Genomic DNA, 27567 nt, shown 5'->3' on the forward strand with positions numbered 1-27567 from the left:
ATACATTTCCTCTCTCCCCAACCTGAGAACAAGTCAAAGCAAACAAATAGTATAGGGTACAGTATTATTCAGGCCTATTTTTAATAGTAACGCTCAAGCAACCAGAAACTACAGTTATCCAGCATCTAACAAACTCCATGGGTGCCAGTTAACTGAGAGTTTACTGTACTGCCATTTTGCTTTTTGCCTACTTAAGACACTGCTTGAAAGAGTTAAGGCCCTGCTCTTGTTTCACAGATAGGCATTCAAGAAGATAGGAAGGAAGTTTAGTAAGACTTCATGTAGTACTAAAACATTTTACACTTGGTACTAAAGGCTTAGTCCGCAAGCCAGCATGTAAAACTCTACTGTCAATCATTAGCGGACCGGAGTTCCACTGTGGCGACCCCTAACCGGGAAAAGTTGAAAGACACAAACTAAAGGCTTAGTAGTAGTAATAATAGTACCAGAGAAAGGGTTCTTTGTGCTCTCTGGGCATAGCTTAGTTTTATCTGAATATAAAGCTATTCTTAACAAATCTGATGCTATCTTGCTCCTTCTTATGAAGGATGAATTAACCTGCTTCTACAATCCTTCCATATATCTTCTTTGGTGTCTTTATTCAGAGTTCTTCAACCATTTATTAAACTCCAAATCTATTAGAAACACTAGAAGGTTTACTACAGCAAATTATACCTGCCAGGGATTCTTTAATACTAAAATCTATACTCTTATCTCTGTTCTTCAATAAAATTTTCCTAATTATTTCTAAATTAAACAATGCCATATATATATATATATATATATATATATATATATATATATATATATATATACACACACACACACACACACACACACACACACACACACACACATACAATACATTCAAGAAACATATCTATATATTTTTTTTTACCCAACTTTCTGCTCTATATCTGGAACAATTTATGCTTACACATAAAATATAATGACATCCTCACATCCTTCAAAATAAACTTTGATGATTGGTGAGCCAGTTGTTATCTCTTATGAAAGGTGTCTGATTATCTTTTTTATCTTTCTATCTTTGCCAGGCAACATGATATAGTTTCTTTACACCATCTACTGAAACACTTTCCAGAAGCTGATAGAGTGCCTCTGATGCTTTGTGCTTTGCTATTGCAACCCTGCTCTTAGCCTCTTTGTTAGCCAACCAGTATTTCCTACTAGCCTGGTCTGACTTTTCTGTCTCCTACTTATTCCTGCACTCCTTTCTTTTGATGACTTCCTGGACTTCTGCATTCCACCAGCAGCTTTCCTTATGTACCTTATTTTTATAGCTGGCTTAGCCATATAGCTGACTAACCACCTTCTCTCCTAAACCAAGCATGGCTTTAGACCTCACCACGGTGCTACCACTGCTCTCCTCATCTTCGCCAATGTCATAAACCAACATTCTATTATTAGCATTATCAAAAGTGTTTGACATAGTATCCATTCAACAATTTCGTACTGACCTTCCCTTCCTCAGCCTCACCCAGCCCTATTTCATATGGCTCCATAGCTATCTGACTGACAAGCAGCTAGCAGTCAAATGGAAACAAAATCTCACCTCCTTCCTAGCAGTCACTGTCCAAAGATCAATATTACTCCACCTCTTATTCAACATTTTTATCAACAAGCTGCATACTGACACCCACCTCAACAATACAGTATTCCTGTTTTGAACATGAGATAATTTGCATACAGATCTCTCCCCATTAATACTAATATGTTGTAGACTTGCACATCGAAATTCCATATCATACACTCCACTCTTCTTCCTCTTACACTTTTTGGCTGACATATTGTAGACCAACAACGCATATTGTATCCCTCCATCCTTTAAACCCTATTGATTTATCTAATTTCCACCATATAGTTAATCTCTCTCAATATTGTCTTCTGTCTTTGTACTGCCTGTAATGCATTCCTAAAATGTTCTCAACCCACCTCATCCAGTTTCACTGCTCATCCTTATTTACATAGAACAAGGATGATGATATATCTCACTCCCTGTTATAAGATTATATTTAACAAGTTGTTTGACTTGATTTCATTTTTTTTGCTTACAATACCCTTATTTGGTGTGTTTAGACACGTTGTACAAGAAGATATTTTTATATTAAGATTTATATTCTCAGATCTTAAGAGCTAAGTTAGTAAAAAATGACTTCACATTTCTAACGTAAAAAAACAAATGAATACAGCAACACAGCATGGAACGAAATAAAACTTTAATGTGGAAAATAAAAACACAATACAAATCAGTAAGCGCTTTCACATGGATCCACTATACTTCCTCAGACTGTTATGCAACCACCAATAATTCATGCCTATTTAAGATGTAAATCATTCAACTTATTAAACAATTAAAATGCCAGTTGTCATAACAACATCCCTAACATTAAAACGTCCACACCCATCACTCAAAGATCTGACTAAGAAATGCATTCTTAATACGAAAAGCACAAAAGTGCTAGTTTCTCTGTCAAGTCAATGATTTTAAGACACAATACATATATAACTTATAACTATAAATATTTCTCTGAAATGTTTAAATATATAACTATATATAAAAATATATAACTAGCATGCCTATCTAAAACTCATGTAAAACAAAATATATTCAGTGCACTAATTTCCTGTCTTTTAGAAAAGGTTTCAGGCTGACAGCATCATTTAAAAGAAACTCTTATTGCCTTGCAGCCGAATTATTCATCTTGGTTCAGCTTTTTCAGTAGCATTCCTTATATCTCCCATTCTATTACCAGGATATATAACTTGCATCACACTGAATTTAAACTTGTGTTTATTTCCCATCTGCATCGTGTGTCTAGCTAGTGCACTCCTTGTGTCTTCTATCCTTGTACAGTAAAGATGTTCTCTGCCCTTTTAATGTAAAAAAACACTGCGACTAAACTATTTTCAGAAGATCAGTGTTTAAACAATATTTTTATGTTATGAAAGACTGTTCTTTTCTAATCAGCTTTCTATTTTATATATAAACCAAAAAGAATAGGACTCTCTAAGGACATCCCTGGTTGATCTTCACCTGCACACACACACCTACCTGAAAGTGTCCCATCTTCCGTTCCCGCTTACTCTTCCGTTTCACACACCTACCTACCTGAAAGTATCCCATCTTCCGTTCCCGCTTACTATTCCGTTTCAGGTCCCATCTTCCGTTCCCGCTCGAATAATCCGTCTGCAAACTCCTTTACCTGAAAGTGTCCCATCTTCTATTCCCGCTCGAATCATCTCAAACCTCTAAATCATTGCATGAGCGACAGCGATGATGTCAGCACGCCCGCGACTGGACTGTTAAAGAAGAATGCACTATCTTCTTAAAGAAGAACGCACATACAAAAAAAAAAAGTTTTTTAAAATGATCTAGTCAGCCGATTCCAGGGGGGTGCAAGTGCACCCCCTTGCACCTGCCTGCGGGCGCCCTTGCAAGGACAGTATTGAAAACTGGAAAACAGAGGTTAGGGCACAGGTGAAAGAATACAAGAATTTTCAGGATGGTGGTCGTAGACCACCATAGTTATCCACTTCACAGCATAAATGTATAATTGTGCAATGAATGTCATGACTGTGGTGTGTCACCATACCAGGGATGGCTGACAACAACAGAATAATGTTGTATAGCTAATTGGACCAAATCAAGTGTGTCATGATGGCACATAGGTGAAGCAGAGAGCTATGTATGGAGCACCTTTTTTTTTTTTTTTTCGAGAGGAGAATGTTGATGAATGTGCTTAGGAATGACACAGTCACATAGGTAGGGTAGGTTATGTTGCAGGCATAGGCATACAGGACATACAAGGCAGACAGAGATGGTGAAGGACACAAAAACACGGGGACACCATAATTGGGGATAGGTTGAGGATATAGGAGGCACATCCACATCCAGATTGAGAACAGTGAGAACTGAGTCCTGACCCTCAGAACTCTCATTGCTGTCTCCTGTGTCACTTGTCTAGGTCACTGCCAGAGATGGCTTCACTTTGGGTATAGAACACTGCAAGTTCTCAACCCTGTTGATTTGAAGTGCTGAGGCCCCTCTCCATTATGTCCTTCACCAGCTCTGTCAGCTCCAGTCAGGTGACAAAATTGCTATCTTCACTAATACTGTTTCAAGAGGGTACCACTGCACCAGCAGCTGGGACTGAGCTACCTAACACAGGTGGAGCAGGTAGGGCAGGAGTAGTGTAGACAATGCTGACAGGTTGTGTCCAAGATGTGTCAGGTGGCTCTGCTGCCTGTGGTGGTGCTGCCACTGCTATCTGTGGAGGTATGGAGGACCAAACTAGAGTGGTCATTCTAGCTCCCTGTACTGATGGTTATTTTGTTTTCAGCAACAATGTATTAAAAATAACATATATTTAAAAAAAAGAGAGATAAGGTGGGGGAAACAAAAAAGAGAAAATTATAACAATGGCGTGTCACATTATTTTATTATTGCAATACATAAATATGAGAAATAAATATGTACACATTTGACTCCTCCAGAAAGGATGTAAAGGCATTAATGTTAATAACTGACTATGCCATATTGTCTATCTATTAGATATATGTATGTGTGTGTGTACGTGTGTGTGTATATATATATATATATATATATATATATATATATATATATATATATATATAAAGCAATTGCATTTGCAAAAATTGAGTTGTTAATGACATGCAGTATTACTGTTAATATTTTATAAATACTATCCTGTAATAAAATATAATGTCTGTTTCTGGGTATTAAACCCACACAATTAAGCTGCTGTACTCATTGCTTAATGAAATCACCAAGAGCTATTGTTGCAGGCATGTATGCTTGATATAAAAGTTTATATACGCCTGCTCAAGATGATTTAGAGTGATGGACTGAAAATGCTTCTCTGCCTTGCATTCAGACCTGATGCATACTTACCCTGTGCCTCTTTCAGGTATATTCTCTACTGATTCACCTCATGGTTTTCTGCTTTCTCTTCTGTAGCTGTACCATAGAGAAAAGAAAAAATATATTAAAAAGACTAATGACTATCAGTCTTGGCTGGCTAATCAATGCTATATTATAGACTGCTGTTGAGTCACTGTACTTACAGAACTGATGGGGTGTTTGCAGACTTAAATTCATTCTTTTGTCAGCTCAGGAAGTTGTTTTTGACCTCTTTATGTCACTGTAGTGGTAGTGACATTGTTCCAAGTGCATGGCATGCCAGTTGCACAGAAGACAGCCTTGGCCAAGCTATTCCTAAGTTACAGCCTTATACAGAGACCTGGTATAATCCTTATGCAGCAGCCTCTGACTGTAGCACTTTACAAAGACTGCCACGAAAATCCTGGACTCCTTAACACCTTCGTCGTCTAAATGGAGAACCATCCCTACTTTCACCAGTCATGTCTGCAGAAGTCAAGCTAAAAATATATATCTGAATGGGTGCTCAATTCAGATATTACATGTAACAGCTTGTGTGCAAGGATGCACAGCCTTGCTAATTGCATTATGCAATTGAAAGCACAGCAATGGTTTGGCAGACACATTGGCACTGATTACAACAAAAGCATGGAAGGTGTGAAATATGGCAGTGAGGTGTTGCCTTGTATGATGCTCAGTCTATTGACACATGTTCCAGTGGTAAACACTGAAGTATTTTAATGTATTTGTTATAATCATTGTTGGTTGGAGGAAAAATGATACCACTTGTGACAAAGAAAAAAAATATTTATTCAGCTGCTTTTACTGTAATTGCGTTCTTCCCACTTTATCACCTTATTTTTGTTGTGTGCTCTTAAGTATTTAAGTTCTTTTATTCTGTTGCGTTTATTACTAGTATGATTAAATTTGTCTGTTATTCTAAGCATCTTAGTTTTGGTTTTAGCACTTGTGCTTCAGGTCGGTTACTTTACATTTAAGAAGGTTTTTGTGGTCTACACTCTTGTAGGCAAACTCTTATCAAAACCTTCTCTCCATAAGTTCACCCAAGTATTTGGAACACTATGTCTGGACAATTCCCATCAGTTTCTCCTGCCAGCCTGGTTGACATGGGCATACTGAGACAGTGTAGCAACTGTCTCGTGTTTACTGACAGCTCTCTTCTCCTAGCACATCATTCTTCTAACTGCGAGAAATGCATATACATCAGTAACCTGGAATCCATGCTCTTGCACCACAGTCAGTACTCCTGACAAAAAGGAGATTGACAGCACAAACACCACTCACATCACCCACCCACCTATGTAGAGGTCCTCAATAAAAACTTACCTAAACAACAGAGACCTCCAAAACACACTCACAAACATTCCACACACAACACCAAACACATCACACACAGCAGACAACACACCAGTGACTCACACACACAGCCCATAAAGCAAAAAAATAAACCATCATAGCCCACAAGGCATAACAATAAACCAAACATATTAGTCATTGGTGACTCAGTTGTGAGACACACCGATGTCCCCCTCGCCAGGCTCGACAAGGATAAGGTCACATCAGTTGTCTGTCTGGTGCCAGAATCTGCCACATCATGCAAGCACTTAAGTCTCTCCCCAATAAGTACAAATATGACTCTGTCATTATCCATGCTGGTGTGAATGACTTGAGACATTCCTCCCTGGACTATATGAAGAGAGACATGATTGAGCTCTCAGAGTATGTGTCCCAGGCAGGTATGACCCTAGCCCTAAGAAGCATCCTACCTTCACCAGGAATGTTACCACAATACCAAAAAAAATTAATTGACTTCAACAATTGGCTTAGTTTCTGATGTCATTCCAAGGGGATCCAGTATCTGTCTGCCTGGGATGACATGGTTGACAGCCCTCGATGCTTTTCCAGATATGGCCTCCACATGTCACCACTGGGATTCCGGATCGTGACCAAGGCTCTTGCCTCCCCCCATTGTGCCTTTTTAGGCAATGTCCTAAAGACAACTCTTCCAACATAAAAGATCTGTAAAAAATCTAACTGAAGGTCATGCTGTTTAATGCTAGGAGCCTTAACCTGAAAATGCACTCACTGGAGGCTTTCCTTGCACTGGAAGATGCTGATGTCTGTGTGGTGACAGAAACTTGGTTCAGGCCTGCAGCAACTACCCCTGCCTTACCAGGCTATACCTCATTCCACACATTCCAACCCCAAAATGAGGTTTGGAAGATGAAGGGTGTTAGAGTCTCTATCTTCATTAATGACAGGCACACCTCCAGACTGGTTTGTCAGCATGATGTACTAGAACTACTCCAGGTGCAACTGACAGTTGGCATGACACCCGTCCAAGTTATAGCCAGCTATAGACCCCCCTCCATGACTCAGGACACCCAATCCTCTTACCTTGATCCACTTGACTCCATCAAGGTACCCCCTAACACCCTGATCCTTGGTGACTTCAACTACCCACCATAGACTGGGTGAACTATTCCTGCACTAATGTACTCAGTCAATGATTCCTTGACTCCATCAGTTCTAACTCACTAGACCAGTTCATCTCATGCCCCCACAATGGGAAATAACATTCTGGACTTGGTTCTCACCAGCACAGGTGACCGCTACACCACTCCCATAGTATGTTCTTCCCTAGTGAGATCAGATCATCGGACTGTCTGGTTTGAAGTTTCTATCCCACCCAACCCTCCCAGCTGTAATCAAGCTAAAAGCTTCTCAAAAGCTGACTACAGCCTCCTAAGGGAGGGCATCTGTAGCTTCACACCACCACCCCCTCAGAGGATGCAAACATGCTGAACAGTTTGCCAATGCAGTATACAAGCACTTGTACAACTGCATGGACTTAGTCATACCAAACAGAACTAAAACCTGCTCCTCAAGGAAACACAAACCTGTTTGGTGGACATCATCTATCAACAGGCTTTACAATAAAAGGAAAAACTGTAGTCCAAGGGTAAAAAAAAATTGGAAAAACTCCCTCCTTAGCCTCAACAAGCAAATTAGATCACTGTGAAAACCTCCAAAGGCAATTATGAATCAAAACTAGCCTCTGAAACAAACGGAAACCACAAAGCCTTTTTCAGCAATGTCAGGAACCTCCATGGCAAATCCCAGGTTTGTTCCAAATTAGTACTTAACAGTATCACTTATATTGATCCTGTTGTCTTAGTAAACCTGTTGGCAGATAGGTTCAGCACAAACTCCACCCCCTGCCCCCCCAAAGGTCCTTTCAACATTCCCGATACTTGTCCCGCACCTCACATCTCCATAGATCAAGTGTTAAAGGCCTATCCAAGGCAAAGAACATAGCTTCCATGGGACCTGATAGTATCCCAGGCTGTATTCTGCACTATCTCCAGCAAGAACTGGTTTTGCCATTGAGCACGCTATTCAATCACAGCCTAAGTAAAGGTTTCACCACAGCAGAGTGGAGAACTGCCATTGTCATCCCCTTGCACAAAGGTGGTGTGACTACTGACCCGAGAAACTATTACACCATTAGCTTGATAAGTCTGATCTGTAAAGCCATGGAGCATATTATTATGGATCTCATTAACAAGGACCTAGGCAATCTCCAAGTACTTGAGACCACCCAGTTTGGATTCGTCAATGCAGATCTTGCCTGTTGAACCTGGTTGACTACATTGAAACTGTCACCAAGCCCTGGATGAAGGAAAGTCAGTACATACAGCTTACCTTGACCTGAACAAGGTCTTTGACACAATCCCCCACTCAGGCATCATCAAAAAGCTAACACAACTTGGAATAAATCCCTATCTCTTCAGGTGGGTGGCCAACTGACTTACCAACAGTACCCTCAAGGACAAAATAGTAACCTCAACCTCCAGTAGCAGACCTGTCACTAGTGGAATTCCCCAGGGATCTGTCCTGGGACCCCTACTGTTTGGCATCTACTTCTTGGAGGTCCAGACAAAGACAAAAGACCTGTGGCTGATCAAGTTTGTGGATAACTGTAAGATGGGTGCTGTCACTGACTACCCAAATGATGTTAACATACTGCAAGAGGGTCTCACAGCAACTAATGACTGTTGGCAAAGTCATGGCCTCAAGCTAAACACGAAAAAAGTATCATCATGCCATTCAGGAAAACATGGCCCTTACTGATTATTACATCAACGGCAACCCCCTAAACACACAATCTGTGGTGAGAGACCTGGGTACTCAGGTTGATAACAATCTCACATTTGAAAATCATGTAGCAGCAGTGGTCAGAAAAGTCTTTTACTTAGTTCATGTCATAAGTAAAGGGATTGCATCTGGAAAAAAGGAGGTTATTGACCTCTATACTCCTCCCTCATTAGAGCAATAATTGAGTATAACACCCCGTTTGGTATGTACCTTTCCAAATATCTGCACCAACCGGAAAGGCCACAGAAATACCCCACAAAGAGAATCCATGGCCTCTAACACCTGTCCTATGCAGATAGGCTCAAATCACTATTACTCTGCTTGGTATCATGCAGGTTAGTCAGAGGTGATCTGTGTCTTGCCTACAAGGCAATCTCGGACCCTGCCCTACTAGATATGCTTCAGATCCCTAAGTCTAACTTCTCATGCATTAACTGCTTTAAAGGTCTGAATCTGATATGCGACATCAACAAAACCTACTGGAGAGACAGGTTTGTCTCCCAGAGGCTGCCCCATCTCTGGAATAGACTTCCCATACACATCAAACACAGTACCTCCTTGACCCTCTTCAAACACAACCTTGATGAGTGGATGGGAAACTACAAATTTATCCCTGGGGTTCCACCTGTGTCCATCATTGACAGGGGTGACAGGAGCTGACTGACGTTTCTTTTTGGGGATAAAATCTTGGCTAGGTTTGTAAGGCCCCCAGGGCCATTAGCCTAGTAACCTCCTATGATCCTATGATATTGGGTTATTGGGACCTACATACTAGTAATACAGAGTAGTACTACCTGGGAATCAAATCCAAAAGAAAAAGAAGGATAAAATGTTAAACTTATTAACTTTCAGTGCCACATGATTACTTTTTAACATGTTAATTACAGATATACTAATTTAAGAATGGATGGAGATATATTTAAGAGATGCCTGTATGTGTGCGACTTTAAGTAGTCATGAGACTGCATTTCAATGTAAAAGGCAGTATTTGTGGTTCTAAATACATTTCAGATGCATGGAGTTGCATGACCTGAGTAATACATGTTTGGTATAGTTTTATATATATATATATATATATATATATATATATATATACTTCTCAAGACATACTGTCCTAAACACATACTTACGATATGTGATGAGTCTCAATAATTATAGCAAAACTGTTGTTTACATCATACCTATGCAAGTGCATTCTAAATTAAATATCATCGTCATATTTAACATACTTTATACACATTATATTGAACTTGTATGGAAATTATCTATAAGCTCAATTTACTTACATACTGTGCCACAGAGAAAGTTAATTCACAGGTGCATTTTCTTCACTGAGTACTATGCAGAGTGGTGACAGCCATCCACCAGTGCCAGGCTCATTTACACTACAGAAGGTAGCCCAAATTAAATTCTTTACCTTTTTCTTTTGGCTGTAAACCATGTTTGTGTGCCTGCTGAGTGGTGCACAAATGCATAAGGCATTAAAAATAATAAAATAAAATTGAAAACAAATGGAAAATTAAAACAATCAAAAGTTATATTTAGCAATGATGATATAACTGAAAACAACCCCAAACATGTGAATATTTAGCAACGTCCACAGAAAGAAGTGCAATACACTAACAAATTCATCCCTCTCACATCTCCTTGCCACATCAGAACTTTAATTTCTGTCACACATTATCAGGACTATAAGTAAAACCAATAATGGGAAAGGGGACAGATAACTCACATGCTGTTTGCAATGCTGAGAATAGTTGAGTTTTCAACAACAATGTATTCATATACCAAAATGTGTGAAAATATTTATTCAGACCCCAGCCATAAAGTTATTTGTGAACTGGATTTTAACCCGGCATCACTTGCCCTCTTTATCTAAATTCATTGTACCTACACCTTGTGCCACAGAGATATCCTGCAGCCAAATCTATTTTTACATGTCCTAATACTGTATCTAGCTCATTTAAAGAAATTTCATTTTCCAACTCTTTAATCTCTTTTTCTTTTAACTTTTTTACTCTCCATGTTTTTTTTTTTTTGCACTATATAGTTTTTTTCTTTAAACATTTCTTGTATATTTTGTACTACACTATTCATAATCTTTTCTGACTTCTTTCTATTTCTCCTTTTAGATTTTTTTTATTTCTCTCATTACACTACCATCTTCTTTTAGTAATCTACATAAGTAATTTGATACTTCTCTTTTTCCTTGTAAAAAAAATCTTTGCTTATATAATTCTTATATTTTTTATTGATTTCTTTCATATAATTATTTTTGTCAAAATACTTTCTATCATTATGTTCTAAATCTTCCAATGCATCATTATATTTTCTTTTATATTTTGTCTCTATTTTTCTCACATCATATTGCTACTGTAAAAATATTTTTATATTGTTCCTTAAATATGATCCATCATTCTTACCATTTTTATAAAATGTTCTTATAGTAATATGATCTTTCTGTAACTGTATTACTAATCTCTTTTATTCTTCATTCCATGTTTTTCATTTATTATTTTTATTCTTTTGCCTATTTTATATATTCCTTGTTTTCTTTTATCTCTAGCCATGTTGCAAGATGATCAGAAAATCCTGTTTGATCTACCTCCCCTTCTCTTATAACTAAAGCTTTTGATACTATAAAATAATTTAGCTCAGTATAACCTCTAACTTTTTTCTTATATCAGTTCCTTTCTTTTTACGCTTGCCTCTTAAACCACAATTAAAGTCTCCTGTTATTATAATACTCATATTTATAACTACATAGTCTAAAATCTGATGAAATGAGTTTTCCCTTTCTTTACAGTTACTATAAGCATACAATGTTATAATTCTGCAAATGTAATCTTTCCATTTTAAATCTACAATGGTTAATCTTCCCATTTTGCTAAAGTTACAGCTGATATCTTTATTCTATTTCTACATAATATGGCTATTCCAGAACATCTCTCATTTCCCAAATTCCAGATTATCTTTCCTCCCAATAGTTTGTCTGTTTGTAATCTTTCTTCATTCGTTAAAATCTTCTGTCTTCTAATATAATTACATCTACAACATATGTATTACATCACTCCAAAATTCCTGTTCTTATTATATTCTTAATACTATGCATATTTACAGAAAGCACTATAAAATTTTCATGTTCCCTTTTCCATAGATTCATCAATTCATAGCTAATATGTTAGCTAGCTCTCTTAACAGGCCACCTTAAACCTAATCAATTTCTTTCTCAAAAGGTAAGAAACAAACAGTATATCTTATGCTTGTAAGTCAAACACCTTAACAATTATACCAAGCCCCAGTTTTAGCTATATATTTTCTTTTCCATCCATTTCCTTTTTTGTGCTTAACCCATTACATTTTCCTTTTCTGTCTTTTACCCTTTTACCAGTAGAATTCTTTTTTCCTTTTACTACCTCCTAGTTTGTCTTTTTCATCACTTATCTGTCCAAAACTATTTTTTCTCATCCAAGTTTTTTTTTCTATTTCTACTACTTTTAAAATTTTGTCTGTTTGTTGATTCTCTTCTCTTTCTTTTTTGTTGCTATTTTCATTTTTGCAATCCATCCGTAAGTGCCTAATTTTGTTAAATTTCTAACATTTCAATTCACATTTTGTTGCATCATGTACCATTTCTCCAAAATATAACATATTCTGTCATCACAGTTACTTATTAAATGTCCTTTTCCACAACAAAATCATGTTTTGGGTTGTCCCCAGTATTTTACAATAATCCTATTCCTCTCCACATGTATTGTGTTTGGTATATGTATATATTTTTTCTCTTTTTATTTTTCCATCTCATCACTATTCTTCAAGATTGTCTCTGTATGCTCCTTTTGTATTTTCTCTATCATTCTCCCCCCAGGAAACATCTCCTTCATTTTCTGGCTCACTCTGTGCCACCATTTCTTTAAGTAAATCACCCTGCAATCCCCTTGATTGGAGGGTGTTAACTATACAGCCATCATTTGCTGAGTCATCTTCGTTAAACAGGTTTCTTTGAAAATTTTTCTCAAAATTCTTTGTTCTCATATTTGCTTTCTCCTTCTTTTCTTTCACTACTCCATCATCCACTTCTCTCTCTCTATCTGCCTCCCTGTTTCTCTGGGCTACCACTGTGCCTGGAATAGAAACAGGAAATGCTCCTCCCAAATGCGCCCCTCTCACAACAGTGATGAGTAGAGGAAGATCCCTGAGCCACTGACCAAATATCTCCAGTAGTATGAATACCACCTTGGGTCCCCCTGAAAAAAGGCTACTAGTCTAGTGGGACTAATCTGGTCAACAAAGAATAAATATATAAATAAATAAATAAATAAATAAATAAATTATATTTCCTCACACAATATAAAACAAATGTTTGCAACACTGTAGCTGTTTTCTTGTCTTTATTTTATAAGCATCACTCCATTTTCTATGCTTTCCTCAGAACAATGCAAATTCATTTGAATTGCTTTTGATATCTGTTTCAATGAGTAATGTACTTCCTTAGAATTACAGACAATTTTTTTACCCAGAGGCACAGTGTGTGGTCATGAACAATTCATAAAAATGTTAGGAATGTTGCTGTCCTAAGTCAGTCAATGTAATCTCAGACTTTTTTGTAAGAAGTCTTCTCCCTGATGCACCCTCGCTAAGTATTCATCAAAGAGATCAGACTATGAAACACTGATTGCTCCTGCAGTCAGACTAATCATTGCAAGCTCTTAGCAGGTAACACTTCTCAGTGCTCATCCTTGCAATGCTACTGAGTGTGCACACAAACATGTGAGTCCTTACACCATGTTTACCTGCACTGCACTTAGTGCAAATTGTAGAATTCATGAGTGCTAATGAGGTTACACTGCATGTGCTTATTCACCAATGCTGAGTCTTCTGTATATCAAGCTAATCATGTAGTTATGGAACTTGTATCATAGTATGAGACTGTTCTGGGTATAGAGAGCTCAATACTGCTATTTCCTTTCAAGACTTGTTTCTAGTTTAATAACTTTCTTGCTCAAAGGTACGTTGCTGTTTTTTTTACAGAATACTTTATTTTAACCTTAGTGATTGATTGCATATCACAATTCACCCATTGGTTTACTGTCTGCATTTTTGTCCCTTGCTATCAGCATAGCCATGTATATTAGTTACTACTTTCTATTACAGATGTTTGTAAGGAATGTTATCTGACATTATGGAAACTTTTCTCTGGGAATCTGATAAGTTATTTCAGAAGAGTGTTGTATCAGTTATTAGCAAGGTCAGGGATTTTATATTTGTAGCCCCCAAAATTTGTTAATATTGTGATATATACCTGCCTGCCCACCACATAAATGGATATCCAGAGAATGTGTATCCATTTTTTAATTGAAAAACTGTAAATTATTTTTATTAATGCTGCAATGTACTACAGAGTTATACAACTTGTTATCTTCCTGATATACCTTTAGCATTGTTTTTCTTTTCCTTTATTTTTTTGGGGATCTGTATTAACTTGTGTGTCCTCATAGGGGGCTTTACTATTTAAATTATTTTGTGCATGATGGATATATATAAAATATATATATATATATATATATATATTATATATAAATATATATATATATATATATATATATATATATATAAATATATATATATATATATATATACATATATATATATATATATATATATATATATATATATATATATATATATATATATATATATATATATATATATATATATTATATATATATAATATATTTTATATATATATATATATATATATATATATATATATATATATATATATATATATATATATATATATATATTCATGCATATTTGTTTTTTTAACAATCAGTTGTAGCGTAAATTGCTTTTTTTTTTGTTCTTTTATGGTTTCTCTCATACAGGGTTATGGCACCTAAGGTATCTATACCCCATAAACCACCATACAGTGATGTAGATAATAAAGTTATCATCCAGGCAGTATGTTGACATGAATCATTCATGTTATACAGAAGCACAGAGGGTAAGTCCTCCCATGGCCATATCTTGGAGCAGGTGGTCAACAATGTAAATGCTGTAGAAGGTCATAGCTGTACCTATCTGAAAATCAGACATATGGCCAGTGACATGATAATGCACATGAAATGCAGGGCAGCAGCAATGGCCTGGAAGTATGTGGCTACAGTGGGTGATCCTGCTACTGAGCCACCACTGACTGAAACAGAGGAGTTCCTGTCCACTGTTAGTGATCCTGATAGCTCAGCAGATGGTTCACATAGATGCCTTGATATTGGTGCTGAAGTGGATGACAGCCCAACTCACATCTTTGGTGTGAAGCTTTCCCTTCTGTATACCCCTCCCATCCCTGTGGCTGTGCCCTGCCCATTACACATTTTTCTGTTACTTAGGATTATATATATATATATATATATATATATATATATATATATATATATATACATATATATACATATATATATATCTGATGCACAGAGTGGATAGTTATTGCTTGCTTACCCAGAAGCTTGCTTTAATGTAAATGTGTTACAGAATAATGTTTTATTTATCATTCCTACTCAGTTATACAAGATTGGTTATGTAATTGCTGACCCTGACTGTACTTCTGTTTAATAGTTTTAGTAATGCAGTCAAAGTAGCTATTTAATTATTGCTTATTGCTATATTTGCAAATGACTACCATTGACCTGTTCACTGGTTTATATACAGTGGGCAACTGAAGTGCTTATGCAAAGTAATGGACAAAACCCATAGCTGTATATTGCAAACATCAGTCATAATCCATTACTAACATTACTGTATACCTGAGACATGTTTCAGCTTAGGGACATATAAATGTTTGCATTTTTGAGTAATGGGTTACATACCTCTTTTTTCATTGAGGTTCCACACTTACCTTGTTAATGCTACAGCTACAAGATATGTCCCTGGGGATTATCAATGGCTGATGCTAACAGAACACAACCATTACATGGTTAAGTAAAGGTTGTGGACTTTTGCAGGCAGCAGTTTTAATATTTGTATGTGCTTAAGATCTTAGGCTTTCATTTAGACAGTAAGTGTGTGTGTGCTACCCTTTCCTTCTTAGCTAGAGCCATGACATTCTGTGCACATGTACATCTGCCAGCACCATCTGCAGCTAATGGTTCTCCCTTAGACTCCTCATCTGTACCTGCTGCAACTACTGGCCCTGTCTGTGGTACTAGAAATTGTGGTCCTGTTCTGTGTGGTTCCTGTTGAAGCTGTTTGCTGAGAGGTATACTGTGCAACATGGCACAGACTGTGAGTATTTGGTCAGAGGTGGCTGGGTCATACTGCAGAGCACTTTCCAATCTAGACACCAGAACCTTGATTCACCAAGGTTCAAGGTTCAAATATCAAATACACCATTCCAAATACACATTCTATGATATCCTTAGTTTGAGTGTGGGCATTGTAAACTTGCTCAATGTGGTTGTGTTTTTTTCTCATGGGTTTCATGTGCCAAACTTCCAGTGTGTAATTTGCATCCTCCATTGGATGCCCCTGTGGAAAGTCACCCTTAGTAAACCTGTATACAGCTCACAGGTGTGCCATATGAGTGAGTTGTGATAACTGCTTGGGTTAACTGCATAGACATTGTAGATGGTTTCTTGGGCATTACAGACATCCTGCCAGTTTATACAGTGTTATCCTTTCCTGTTAATCTACCTTCTTCCCTGTTCACTAGATGGAACTTTCATTTCTATGTGAGTTTCATCTATGGCCCCCAAACTTCAGGGATGTATGCCATTGCATAAAATTCTTGCATGGTTGTTGCTATCACCTCTGGGGTGAGTGGGAAACAGATATGATCCCTTGCATGTTGTAGCATTACATTTAGAAACTGATGTAATATCTAGAAGCTGAGGCCTGTGACACACCTAATAGATTACCTGTAGGTCTCTGGAAAGTACCTGCAACTTGTACACATAATGCTATACATACCTTTTGTTTCTACTGGGTTGGATTCTCCACAATTTCCCTGGGGCCTCAGAATGGGCAACAGAAGTTGAATATTTTCTCTAGTGTTTCCCCTGTCCAACCAGTATCATTCTACAGTTTCTGTGTCATGCAGTCCATAATAGTTAAATGGAGTCAAAACACCTTTTTCCTTCCTGGATGAGGTCTAGCAGCAACAGCACCTTAAATTAAGGCCTGTTGCACATGCAGGTTAATGATGGCTGCATCAACCTCTAACATTTTTTTAAGTATAATCATGGCAGTAGTCCAAAATGTTTTGGATTTCAGGGCTAAAGGGTGCACTGAGTATACACAATTACTTTATAGGTTACTGAATAGCTCCACCATGTTGGATTGGTGGATCTATTGGTGCATGTGATTCAGCTACTTATGTTTTTATAAACATATTCTGCAATTATCCTTATTTAGAGGCTCTGTACTAAGTGCAGAGCTGTTTAATAAATACAAAATATTACTTGATAATGGCACTAAGTGTAGGCATTCATGAATTCAGCCCATTATGTCACAATACATTTTTAACTCAGTGTTAAAACAGATGCCAGCTTCCTGTCACATACTCTCCTTTTGCTGCTTGTCTCCTTTTTTGAAAGCGTAGGGATTTTATTTAGATAAACGAAATAGTGCACAAAGCTACTAGGCTAGACTGTAGTGAAGTCACACCATATTATCCTCAGGCAGGGAAAAAAACAAAAAGAAATTGTTAACGAAATAAGCCCAGTTGAGATAACAGTCACTTTGCACAGTGACACAGAAGCAATGTCTGTTTAACTTACTTAGCGTATACTCACACAGTGCAATTGGCAAATAGAGGCTGTGGTAATTAAAACCAGGACCGCAATAAGATCTAGGTGTAGAAGCACATGGTCTTAAACTTCTGCGACAAAATTCAAGAGAAAAAAAAACAAGGAAACAGATGAAAACAAGGAAACAGCAATCAATAAGCCATGTCACAAAAGGAAACTAGTATACAGGTCATAGTTTCATGAGCAAATAGTGACTGAAAGTTATGTACATATTGTGACCTCCAAATTCATCAACATGCATCGTAAGGGGATTCCTTTCCATATATGTTTGGTTTTATACTCAATTAATTGTTGCATCATATCTCAAAAGAAATAACTTTGAGTACCTGATTTAGACCATTAGCTGTGAAATATCTTTCACTGTATTTTAGACAAAGACATGCACCTAGAGCGTTTCTCCTCAGGCCTCCACTGAAAACAAGTTGGACTTTCCCAGTTAACAAATGTTATAAATAATGTGTGATCTTGATTGCTGACATTGCATTTGATTTATCTCTTCAGTACTGATACTTTGTCCTTTGATACCCAGGTTGTGCCTAAAAAGGATCCTCGGACCAGCTCACCTACCTAGTAAACAAGGAGTAAATACATGTCAGTTAACAGTAGCATGCCAAGTCTGTAAATGTTTTAGTAAGTTCTACATTTGTAACATTAAGTACTCTTCCCTCATAGGAAATATGTTTATTCTAGTTGTTATTGAAATAGCAGTATTATTCATAAACTCTCTGTGCAAATGTCATTACCTTTTAACTCCAAGGTAACTGTGCAGTACAGTAGCACAAGTTCTTTCTTAATCCCTGAAAATATTTCCTATAATTTAACAAAAAGACATGTTAATGAAGCAAAGTTAAATTATTTCTGGTTATGGCAGTAGGTTCCACTTGTTGTATTACCTTTTTAAGGTTAGTGAAATGCCTCCTGCTGAAATTCATTTGGAAGAATGAAACCTCATGTATCCAGGTATAGACAAAGTTAAAAATATTACAGTAAAGTCAAACAACACACCAATAACAAAAGTCTGTAACTGGTATAGTATAGCTGTATAATTACAGCCATCAAACCCATAACCTGTACGTGACTGAATATGGTAGGCCCCTATCTTGTAGCACTGTTCTATTACATAAATTTGTCTATTATTATAAGTATACCCATGCAGTTATACTATACTCCTTGTCAGGACCATTGCTGTAGGAATCTTAAGTGGATAAGAGAACAACAAGCAGTGCATCTTTGGCTCTCATTTATGTGCAGATGCTGTAAAGCATGCCCTACAGGACTTCTGAAGCAAATTGTGTTCTCCATCTAGATTTATAGTGTTTAAATATATATCTATCTATATATATATATATATATATATATATATATATATATATATATATATATATATATATATAAGTGGATTTCAAAGTAGCAGACTCAGACATTCTCTGTATAGATATATTATTGTAAAAAACTGCTGTAGTATCAATTACGTGAATGAGACTGAACTACACTTCTTAGACAGGGCCTTATCGTATCTCTGATAATATAAGATAACACAATCGGCTTATGTTTTAGAAAGGGTCTATTTTGTAAGTGGATGATATATTCTTTTCATATAAGACAATAAATAAGTGACCCACTTACTTAATAGATTTGATTCTCAGAGCAGTATCTGAGTGACCTCATTTGCACTGTATAAAGCAAAATTCTTTCTTATTAATTGTCTTGTTCATAAAAGAAGACAGACAGCTGAAAAGACTATATCAAAATCTTGTAAAAGAGTGTGGATTAATGGTTTAGTGATATGGTACACCAGAATAGAACTGATTAGAGTAAGGCCTATATTGATCTCATTTGAGGTCCTTGGCCCTGGAAAACATTGTAACATTGTATCAAAGAGATTTCAGAAGTTAATATGAAACACACCACAGGTTCATAGGTAGGTACTAGGCTATCGGCCTAGCCAACAAGGTTCCATGGCTTACGCTACCCAAGAAAGTTATTTTCCTGTGCCACTGTCAAGCAGAGACACAGAAGTGATCCCCGGGGTGTATTTCCTATTTCCAATCCACTCATCAAGATTTTTCTTGAAGAGTGCTAATGAAGAACTTTGCTTGACATAGATGGGTAGCTTGTTCCAGAGTAATGGAAGTCTCTGGGACAGGAATATCCCTCCAGCATGTCCTGTTTATTGTTGTGACAAGATTTAGGTCCCTAGACCATGTAGCTCGGAGGGATTGGGATTTCTTTAGGTGTAGCATGTCCAACAGCTCTGGGTTTGACATAGCTTTATATGTTAGGCAGAGATCACCTCAAAGTAGGTGATATGCTATGGAGTAAAGATGGAGTTTTTTGAGGCGGCCAGTGTAGGGCATTTGTTTGAGGTGAGTAATCCTCTTTGTGAGGTACTTCTGTGGCCTTTCCAGCTGCTGCAGATGTCTTGTGAGGTACATTCCAAAAGGGGTATTGTACTCTACAATGGGTCTAATGAGTGTCGAGTAGAGGGGAACAATGACCTCTTTTTTCCTGGATGAGAACACTTTTATGATGAGGTGTGCCACATAGAAGGACTTCCTAACTACTGTGGCGATGTGACTATCAAAGGAGAGACTACTGTCCACCTGGGACCCAAGGTCTCTTATCACGCATTCGGTGTTACGTAGATTGCTACCTATGTGGTAGTTCATGGGTGCAGAGTTTTTACCAAAGGGGATAACACAGCACTTTTGGCATTGAGCTTGAGGCCATGGCTCTGACACCAGGCATCTGTCTCAGTGAGGCCCTTCTGTAGGATGTCCACATCATTTGGGGATTTGACTAGGGCTCCTAGTTTGCAGTCATCTGTGAACTTTGTTAGCCAGAGGCCTTCTGTGTTAGCCTGTACTTCAGAGAAGTATATACCAAACATGGATGGAACCCTGTGGTACTCCACTTGTCACTGCTTTGAGGTCAGATTTGGAGTCTGCAACTTTTACAGTGTGAGTTTTGTCAGTGAGCCAGTTGGCAACCCATTTTGTGATGTAAGGATTTATACCTAGTTTAGTGAGTTTAGCTATAATTCCAGAATGAGGGATGGTGTCGAAAGCCTTGGCGAGGTCAAGATAGGCTGTGTGAACCACGTTACCCTCATCCACAGCTTTGGTGACTGCCTCAAAGAAGGCGATCAGGTTCAGGAGGCATGATCTGCCTTTCACAAACCTGAACTGGGTGGGATCCAGAGTTTGGAGGTTACCAATGTCTTTGTTTATGAGTTCCATGATGATACATTCCATGGCCTTGCAGACCAGGCTCATCAGTCTAATAGGTCGATAGTTCCCGGGATCAGTGGTGGCTCCCCCTTTGCGGAGTGGGATAACTGTTGCTGTGCGCCATTCAGTGGGCACAAAGCCTGATGTGAGGCTATTATTGAACATGAGGCTTAAGTGGGGAGCCAGTTCATTCTGAAGTTCGTGTAAAATGCAGCCTGGGATGTTGTCCAGTCCCATGGATGCTGTGTTTTTGGCTTTAGAGAGTGCAGCTTTTACCTGCATAGTTGTGATTACAGGGACTCTGCATTCTTCCTGTATAGATATGGGCCCTTTAGGGGGTGAGAGGGGGGTAAAGTTAGCAGTGAACCTATCTGCCAGGATGTTGGCAATATCAATTGGTTCTGTAATTTTCATGCCTTTATGCTGTAACTCAGAGCAGATCTGAGTGTTGCCATCTAGATTCTTGACATAGCTATAGAATGCTTTGTAGTTGTCCTTGGATTTAGTGGCAATTTTGTTTTCGTAGCTAGCTTTGGAGGATCTTATAAGGGATCTCAGATTCTTACTGAGGCTGACCAGGGAGCTCATCCACTCATGGGATTTTACTCTGTTTTGCAACAGTTTCTTCCTTCTGTTGTACAGTTTGTTTATGGCAGGGGACCAGTAGATTGGCTTCCTTTTTTTGGAGGATAGCATTTTGTTTCTGTTTGGGATAGCATGATCCATGCACTTGTGTAAGTGCTTATAGAGTGCATTCGAGTAGGATTCAGCAGTTGTAACTGTATTGTCCATCTGCATGGGTGTCATGAAGTTCACCACTTCTGTCTTAAGTAGCATGAAGTTGGCTTTGGAGAAATATTTTACTGTGGTTTCCTTAATGGGGGGTGGGGGCGGGATGTGGATATCAAGGGTGATAAGCTTATGGTCGGATCGGACCAACGAGGAGTTGACTTCAGGTGTAGAACACCGGTCACTCATGTTGGTAATGACTATGTCTAGGATATTGTTGCCCCTGGTGGGGGTGTGGATAAGTTGATCTATGGCATTGGAGTTTATGAATTCCAGAAAGCGTTGAGCTAAGGAGTTGGTACACGAGTAGTTTTCCCAGTTAATGGTGGGGTAGTTGAAGTCGCCCATTATTAGGGTGTTTGGTTGAACCCTAATATTTTCCAGTACATCAAGAAAAGTGGAGTGGGAATCCTGGGGCATGGTGGGGGATCTGTACCAAGCTACAATTTGGATTGCAGTTTTGCCCAGAGTTAGGAGTTAGGAGTCGGATGAGGAGTGTCCCAGATCAAATCTACAGTGGGGCGGGCAACTGCAAAAGCCACCAAATTTACCAAAGCAAATAAAGGCTAATATAAAAACAGAGAATTGTTTATTGTGACATTGGTGCCTTCAGAGGAGTTAAAATTCAAATTAACCATAAGAAAGAACCTCCTATTTAAATAATTACACCATCAATTACAATAAAACATCAACTAAAATTTAAAGACACAATTCATTCTCTGAAAAAAACATTTCCAGTTGATTTCACAGTTTAGACCCTTAAGTTTCAGTGTGCTATATTTCAAAATAATACATATTTTTATATTCCAACAATTGTTTAATACTTTCCCCTTCCTATCATTTATTAAAACAAATTCCAACACTCATGCTTTTAAAGCACATTTACCTGCATGAGCAATAGAAAAAAAGAGCAGCAATTGGACTTTCTCTCCTTTGTTTTAAGTCCCTAATATATTCTTTTTAAAAATTCTAGCTGTCTTTCCTATATAATACAACCCACATGAACATTTTAATGCATAGACAATGCCCTATGTAAGGGATATATAATGGCCTTTAGAAAAGAATGTTATATTACTAAAATACTTAATTGTATTGACCTTGAATTCGCAAACATATTTCCACAGCAAGATGTACCATTTTTAAACTCGAGTCTCAAATATACATCTTCTAGTTGTATAATGAAATGGCTGTGAACTAACATATTTCCTATATTTTTGCTCTTTCTAAAAGACATATTACAAATTTTATCTAACATATCACTCAGTACTGGGTCATCCCTTTAAAAAGGCCAATACTATCCAATAACATATTTTATTTGTTCACTAAAAACATTATATTCCATAACAAAATAGTTCCCTTTCATTTTGTCTGTATCATTATGTCTGTTAACATCCAAACAGTGTTTCTATTTTTACTGTTACCTGAAAAAGGAGCTATAAACTTCATTTTTATCATAACCCCTAATTATAAACATTTCCATTGTACGCTTGACTATTATCAAAAACATTTCCCTTCTACTGCATACTCTTCAAATTCAAATAATGTCCCCCTTACACAATGCCTTAATTACATGTGGGATGACAATTAGTACTATGTAGAAAATTGCTATTAGCAGTATTATTGTTATGTAGCTGTGTTTCTCAGATTCCAAACCTGGAACACCTATTACTTTAACATTTAGAAAATTGACCAAATTCTCAAAAATGCCCGACTACTGCTTTTTTACTAATGTGGTCGAGCTAAACTTATTTCATTACTGTTTGGAATTACTGAGGTTCTGCTATTGTGGTCGAGCTGAACTTTTATGTATCTTGGAATAAATTATACACTTTTTGGACTATTTGCTGTGGAGCGATGAGTTTTCTACCAGGACTGGTTGTTTTTTGAGTTTTGGTGGTTATTCCAATCCTTTTGCTTGAGTGTTTCATAGTTAGCATTATGTAGAATGCTTTATAATCTGATAGTTGTTGTGTACTGCTACTATTTTTGTTCTTTTACACTGTTTATGATTTGTATCTAATTCATCTAATTATCTGTCTTGTATGTTTTTTTTGAGCTTTTCTACATAGGCCTTCAGCAAAAAGGAGCATATCTCCTTGCCCTGTCAGGCTATTATGGTAAACAAATAAAATAAGTAAAGATTTATGATAGAATTCATGTCTATCTCTCTCGTTCTCTCTCTCTCTCTCTCTCTCTATATATATATATATATATATATATATATATATATATATATTCATGTTCAAGCATGGTCTTCAATAGATTAGCATACATGGGGACAAAAGATGCCTCCATAGGCATAACACCCATTGTCTATAAATGTTGACATCAAATGTAAAAAAGTTATTTTTAGGCAAAAAATCAATAACTCTGTTACATAATTAACCTTCAGATTATCCCTAAAAAATAAGGTTACAGTGTCTTGTATAAGAGCTGTTAAGCCTTTTGTAGTGTTTCATACTAAATTTTAAGTTTGTAGTGTTTTCTTTCCCTGTTATTAATGACTCTTGCCCATCTTAAAAGCTGCGTATGCCTCTTCACACTTCACTGTTTCCAGTTCACAAATCTACTTGACTAAAATGACTTCTGGAAAGAGAACAGTTTCAGAGGAAAGGTGTTTAATCTCAGAAGAAGTGATGGACTCAAAAGAAGAAAAGTAAGTTTTGTTTACAAATTGTTTAACTTTCCCTTATGCAAAGACCTTCATATCTAGTAGAGAGATAAAGTCAAATATTTAACACTCACAAACTTCCATCTCTCAGTGACTTTTTTTATAATTTTAAATGGTTAGGGTTTTATACAAAGAGTAGGAAATCTACTACTATTTGTTCAGGACAAAGAGGTTTTTTTCACTGGTGTGAAAGCAAAAGTTTTATTCTAATTATGGTTCAGCTTCTAAATGTAACAGTTTTAGGTACTAAATATGAAAGGTAATACTGCACTGCCTTTCACGTTTGCTATCTAAAAATATTTGCCTTTTTCTTCTGTCAGGATTTTCTGTACTACCCTATCAGCTTCTCCTCTGTCGGATGCTACTTTAGCATCTCCACCAATGCAAAATATTTCTGTAGAATATCTTCTTGAAATAAATGCTTTACTTTACAGCCTCAAGAAACTCATTCTTCCTAAGTGAAAACTTTTTTTTTTCCTTGGGAATGATTTTGAAGCCTTCCTTTGAACTGACATTTGACATTTTAAGTTTCCTTTAAAGTGGTTTGCTCATTTTAATTGGTACATCCCAGCAGTTAGGGAGTTAAGTGCAGTGAAGCATTTGTACTATGTTCTTTTTTATTTTAGCAATTTTTAATAAAATAAGCTTCATAAACCATTTTATTAATCCTGGGCCTCAATAAATTTAGTGTATTTTAAGTGATGTCAACTTAAGGACAAAGTGAGGTAATCAATATACTTTAATGGATGCTTCTCAGTGCATGTGTGGCATCCATTAAAGTCTAAGGATGCACTTTACACTTTCTCTAAGTTGACATTACTAAGGTTAAAGATAAGTAGTTATCCTTGGGTTCATAATCTTGGGGAATATGGTACTTCTAAAAAGATACTGGAAGAAAAGGAGCATCCAGAAACCTTCACCAAAGAGGCAAACATTTTGAGCTACACTTCCTGTGCTACATATTGGGGTTGCAAGGTAACTTTAAGTTTATATACAAATCACTTTAAATTCATGTCAAACTGTATTCAATAAAGACAGGGCAACATTAACATTGAACTCTGTTTTTCAGATAAAATGTTAATGTGGATATTACTTTGAATCAGAAACTATAGCTATACATCATCAACATCATCTATGGTTATCAGGAAAGCAGATTTTATACTGTATGAACCATAGAAGGCAACTTTGTGTACAAGTGAGAGCTAAAGATCATTTATAAAGTCAGATTAACTAGTTATTTCCCCTGTCTGCAATAAATTTGAGTTCAAGTAGACAAATATTTTGTTCTAGACTAGAATACAAGCAGGAAAGTATTTTGGTATGATTATATAGACAAGTCAAATTGAAATTCCATGAAGGCATTCAACAAAGACATTTGCTTCACCTGAGTTTTATTGAAAATAGCTCTTGCATGTGTACTTTACTCCAATGGCCATGATAGAAATATAAATAAATATACATAAGTGTCTGTGATATACCATATTTCATTTGTCGCAGTAAACTAGCTACCCCAGTTAAGCACACATTTCCTACCTCTCTTTCTGTAGCCATCTGAGGAATATTTATACCCTTTTACAGAGTTCTCCTAATAATACATTCTAGAGCTGTATCGCCATCTTTGTAAAGTAATATTCTCTTTATCACCATCTTTGTAAAGTAATATTCTCTTTCAGTCTTAAATCACTACAGTTTATTTTAACTTTGGTATACTGTTGTCTCGTTTAGTCATAGGTAGGGTCCTAGCTTGATTTATATCATTATATTAAATGCAGTCATAATTCTCTAAAAGGCTTAAGTTAATTTCTGTTGATAAATAAATGCTCACACATCAAATGACAGCTGATACTGAAAACATACAAACTTCCATGTGATACAGGCATTCAAAATTAGACTGTGCTGTACAAAACATTTAATGTAGCTGCCAAATACATACATACTTTCAGCTGAATGAAGTGTACCAGTGAGAAAACCACAAAAGTGGACTTATTACATGATCCAGAAGTGGAATTAACCCACTCATTTTCTAAAAGTTAAATCAGCACAGTCATTGAAACTGTTCTAAGTAGAAATGATGCAGTTAAGATTTTATTTTAATCACACATAAAATATACATTAATACCCTGTAAAGGTGGATTATTTCTGCTTTAGGATGTCATCCAAGAAGAAGGCAATAGTATTCATATACTTAACCTAGCTTTACTTTGTTTATATTCTTATATTACAGCCTTAGTCCTACATCCAGGGGGATGACCTATGTATGATACAGCACCCTGCAAAGAGCCAGAATTACAGCACAATGTGCCTTTATATATTATTGATTAAATGTGGATGCATGAGTGAGGAAATATCATATATGTAGCACTGCATAACTGTCTTCGGGGGTTAGGAGAAGAAAGCCCCAAGTCTTCATCCATTTTCTGACTTTATCTTAGCCTATAGGAGCATGAAACAGAATTTCTGGACAGTGAGCACAGACAGCCATTAGACTACACTGACCATGAGGAAGTAAGAATGACTTTAGAAACACTGAAAATGAATGATGCTGTAAATAAGCAGTTTAAAGGCATTATTTAGGAACATGTACATCTTGACTGTATTTTCTCTTTCAGTACCTATGTTTTACTGCTATTTAATTAACCTTTGTATATTATATTATATTATATTATATTATATTATATTATATTATATTGCTGGTTTTAATCCTTACCGGAACCAACCCACCTATTATTTCCATTACTGCAGGTTAAGTTAACAGTTCTTGAAGACAATGACCCATTTGACCAGTATCGGTACGTGCTGACTGTTGTTACTGGGCATCGCAGAGGGGCTGCTACCACATCCAAGGTTTGTCAGAAAACTATTACCATAACTCTTCTGAATGATGTGATACATAGACATTAACAACTATGACATATTTAATGTGAAATTGTGAATTGACCTTGCATTACTGAATCTGTGAACAGAGGTCAG

The 27567-nt window shown here is 36.8% G+C and overlaps 1 protein-coding gene across 1 annotated transcript in view; it reads left to right on the forward strand.

The window, feature by feature from the left end:
* Window positions 1-27567, forward strand: part of PKD1L2 (polycystin 1 like 2) — a 1522374-nt gene that overhangs the window by 928921 nt on the left and 565886 nt on the right. Inside the window, exon 29 of the mRNA XM_044081586.1 lies at window positions 27340-27441. Coding sequence (XP_043937521.1) covers window positions 27340-27441 — 102 coding nt within the window. The remainder of the gene's footprint in view (window positions 1-27339; window positions 27442-27567) is intronic.

Source organism: Protopterus annectens, chromosome 8.part1 (genome assembly GCF_019279795.1).
Source record: "Protopterus annectens isolate FY-2018-M chromosome 8.part1, PAN1.0, whole genome shotgun sequence".
Classification (NCBI taxonomy): domain Eukaryota; kingdom Metazoa; phylum Chordata; order Ceratodontiformes; family Protopteridae; genus Protopterus; species Protopterus annectens.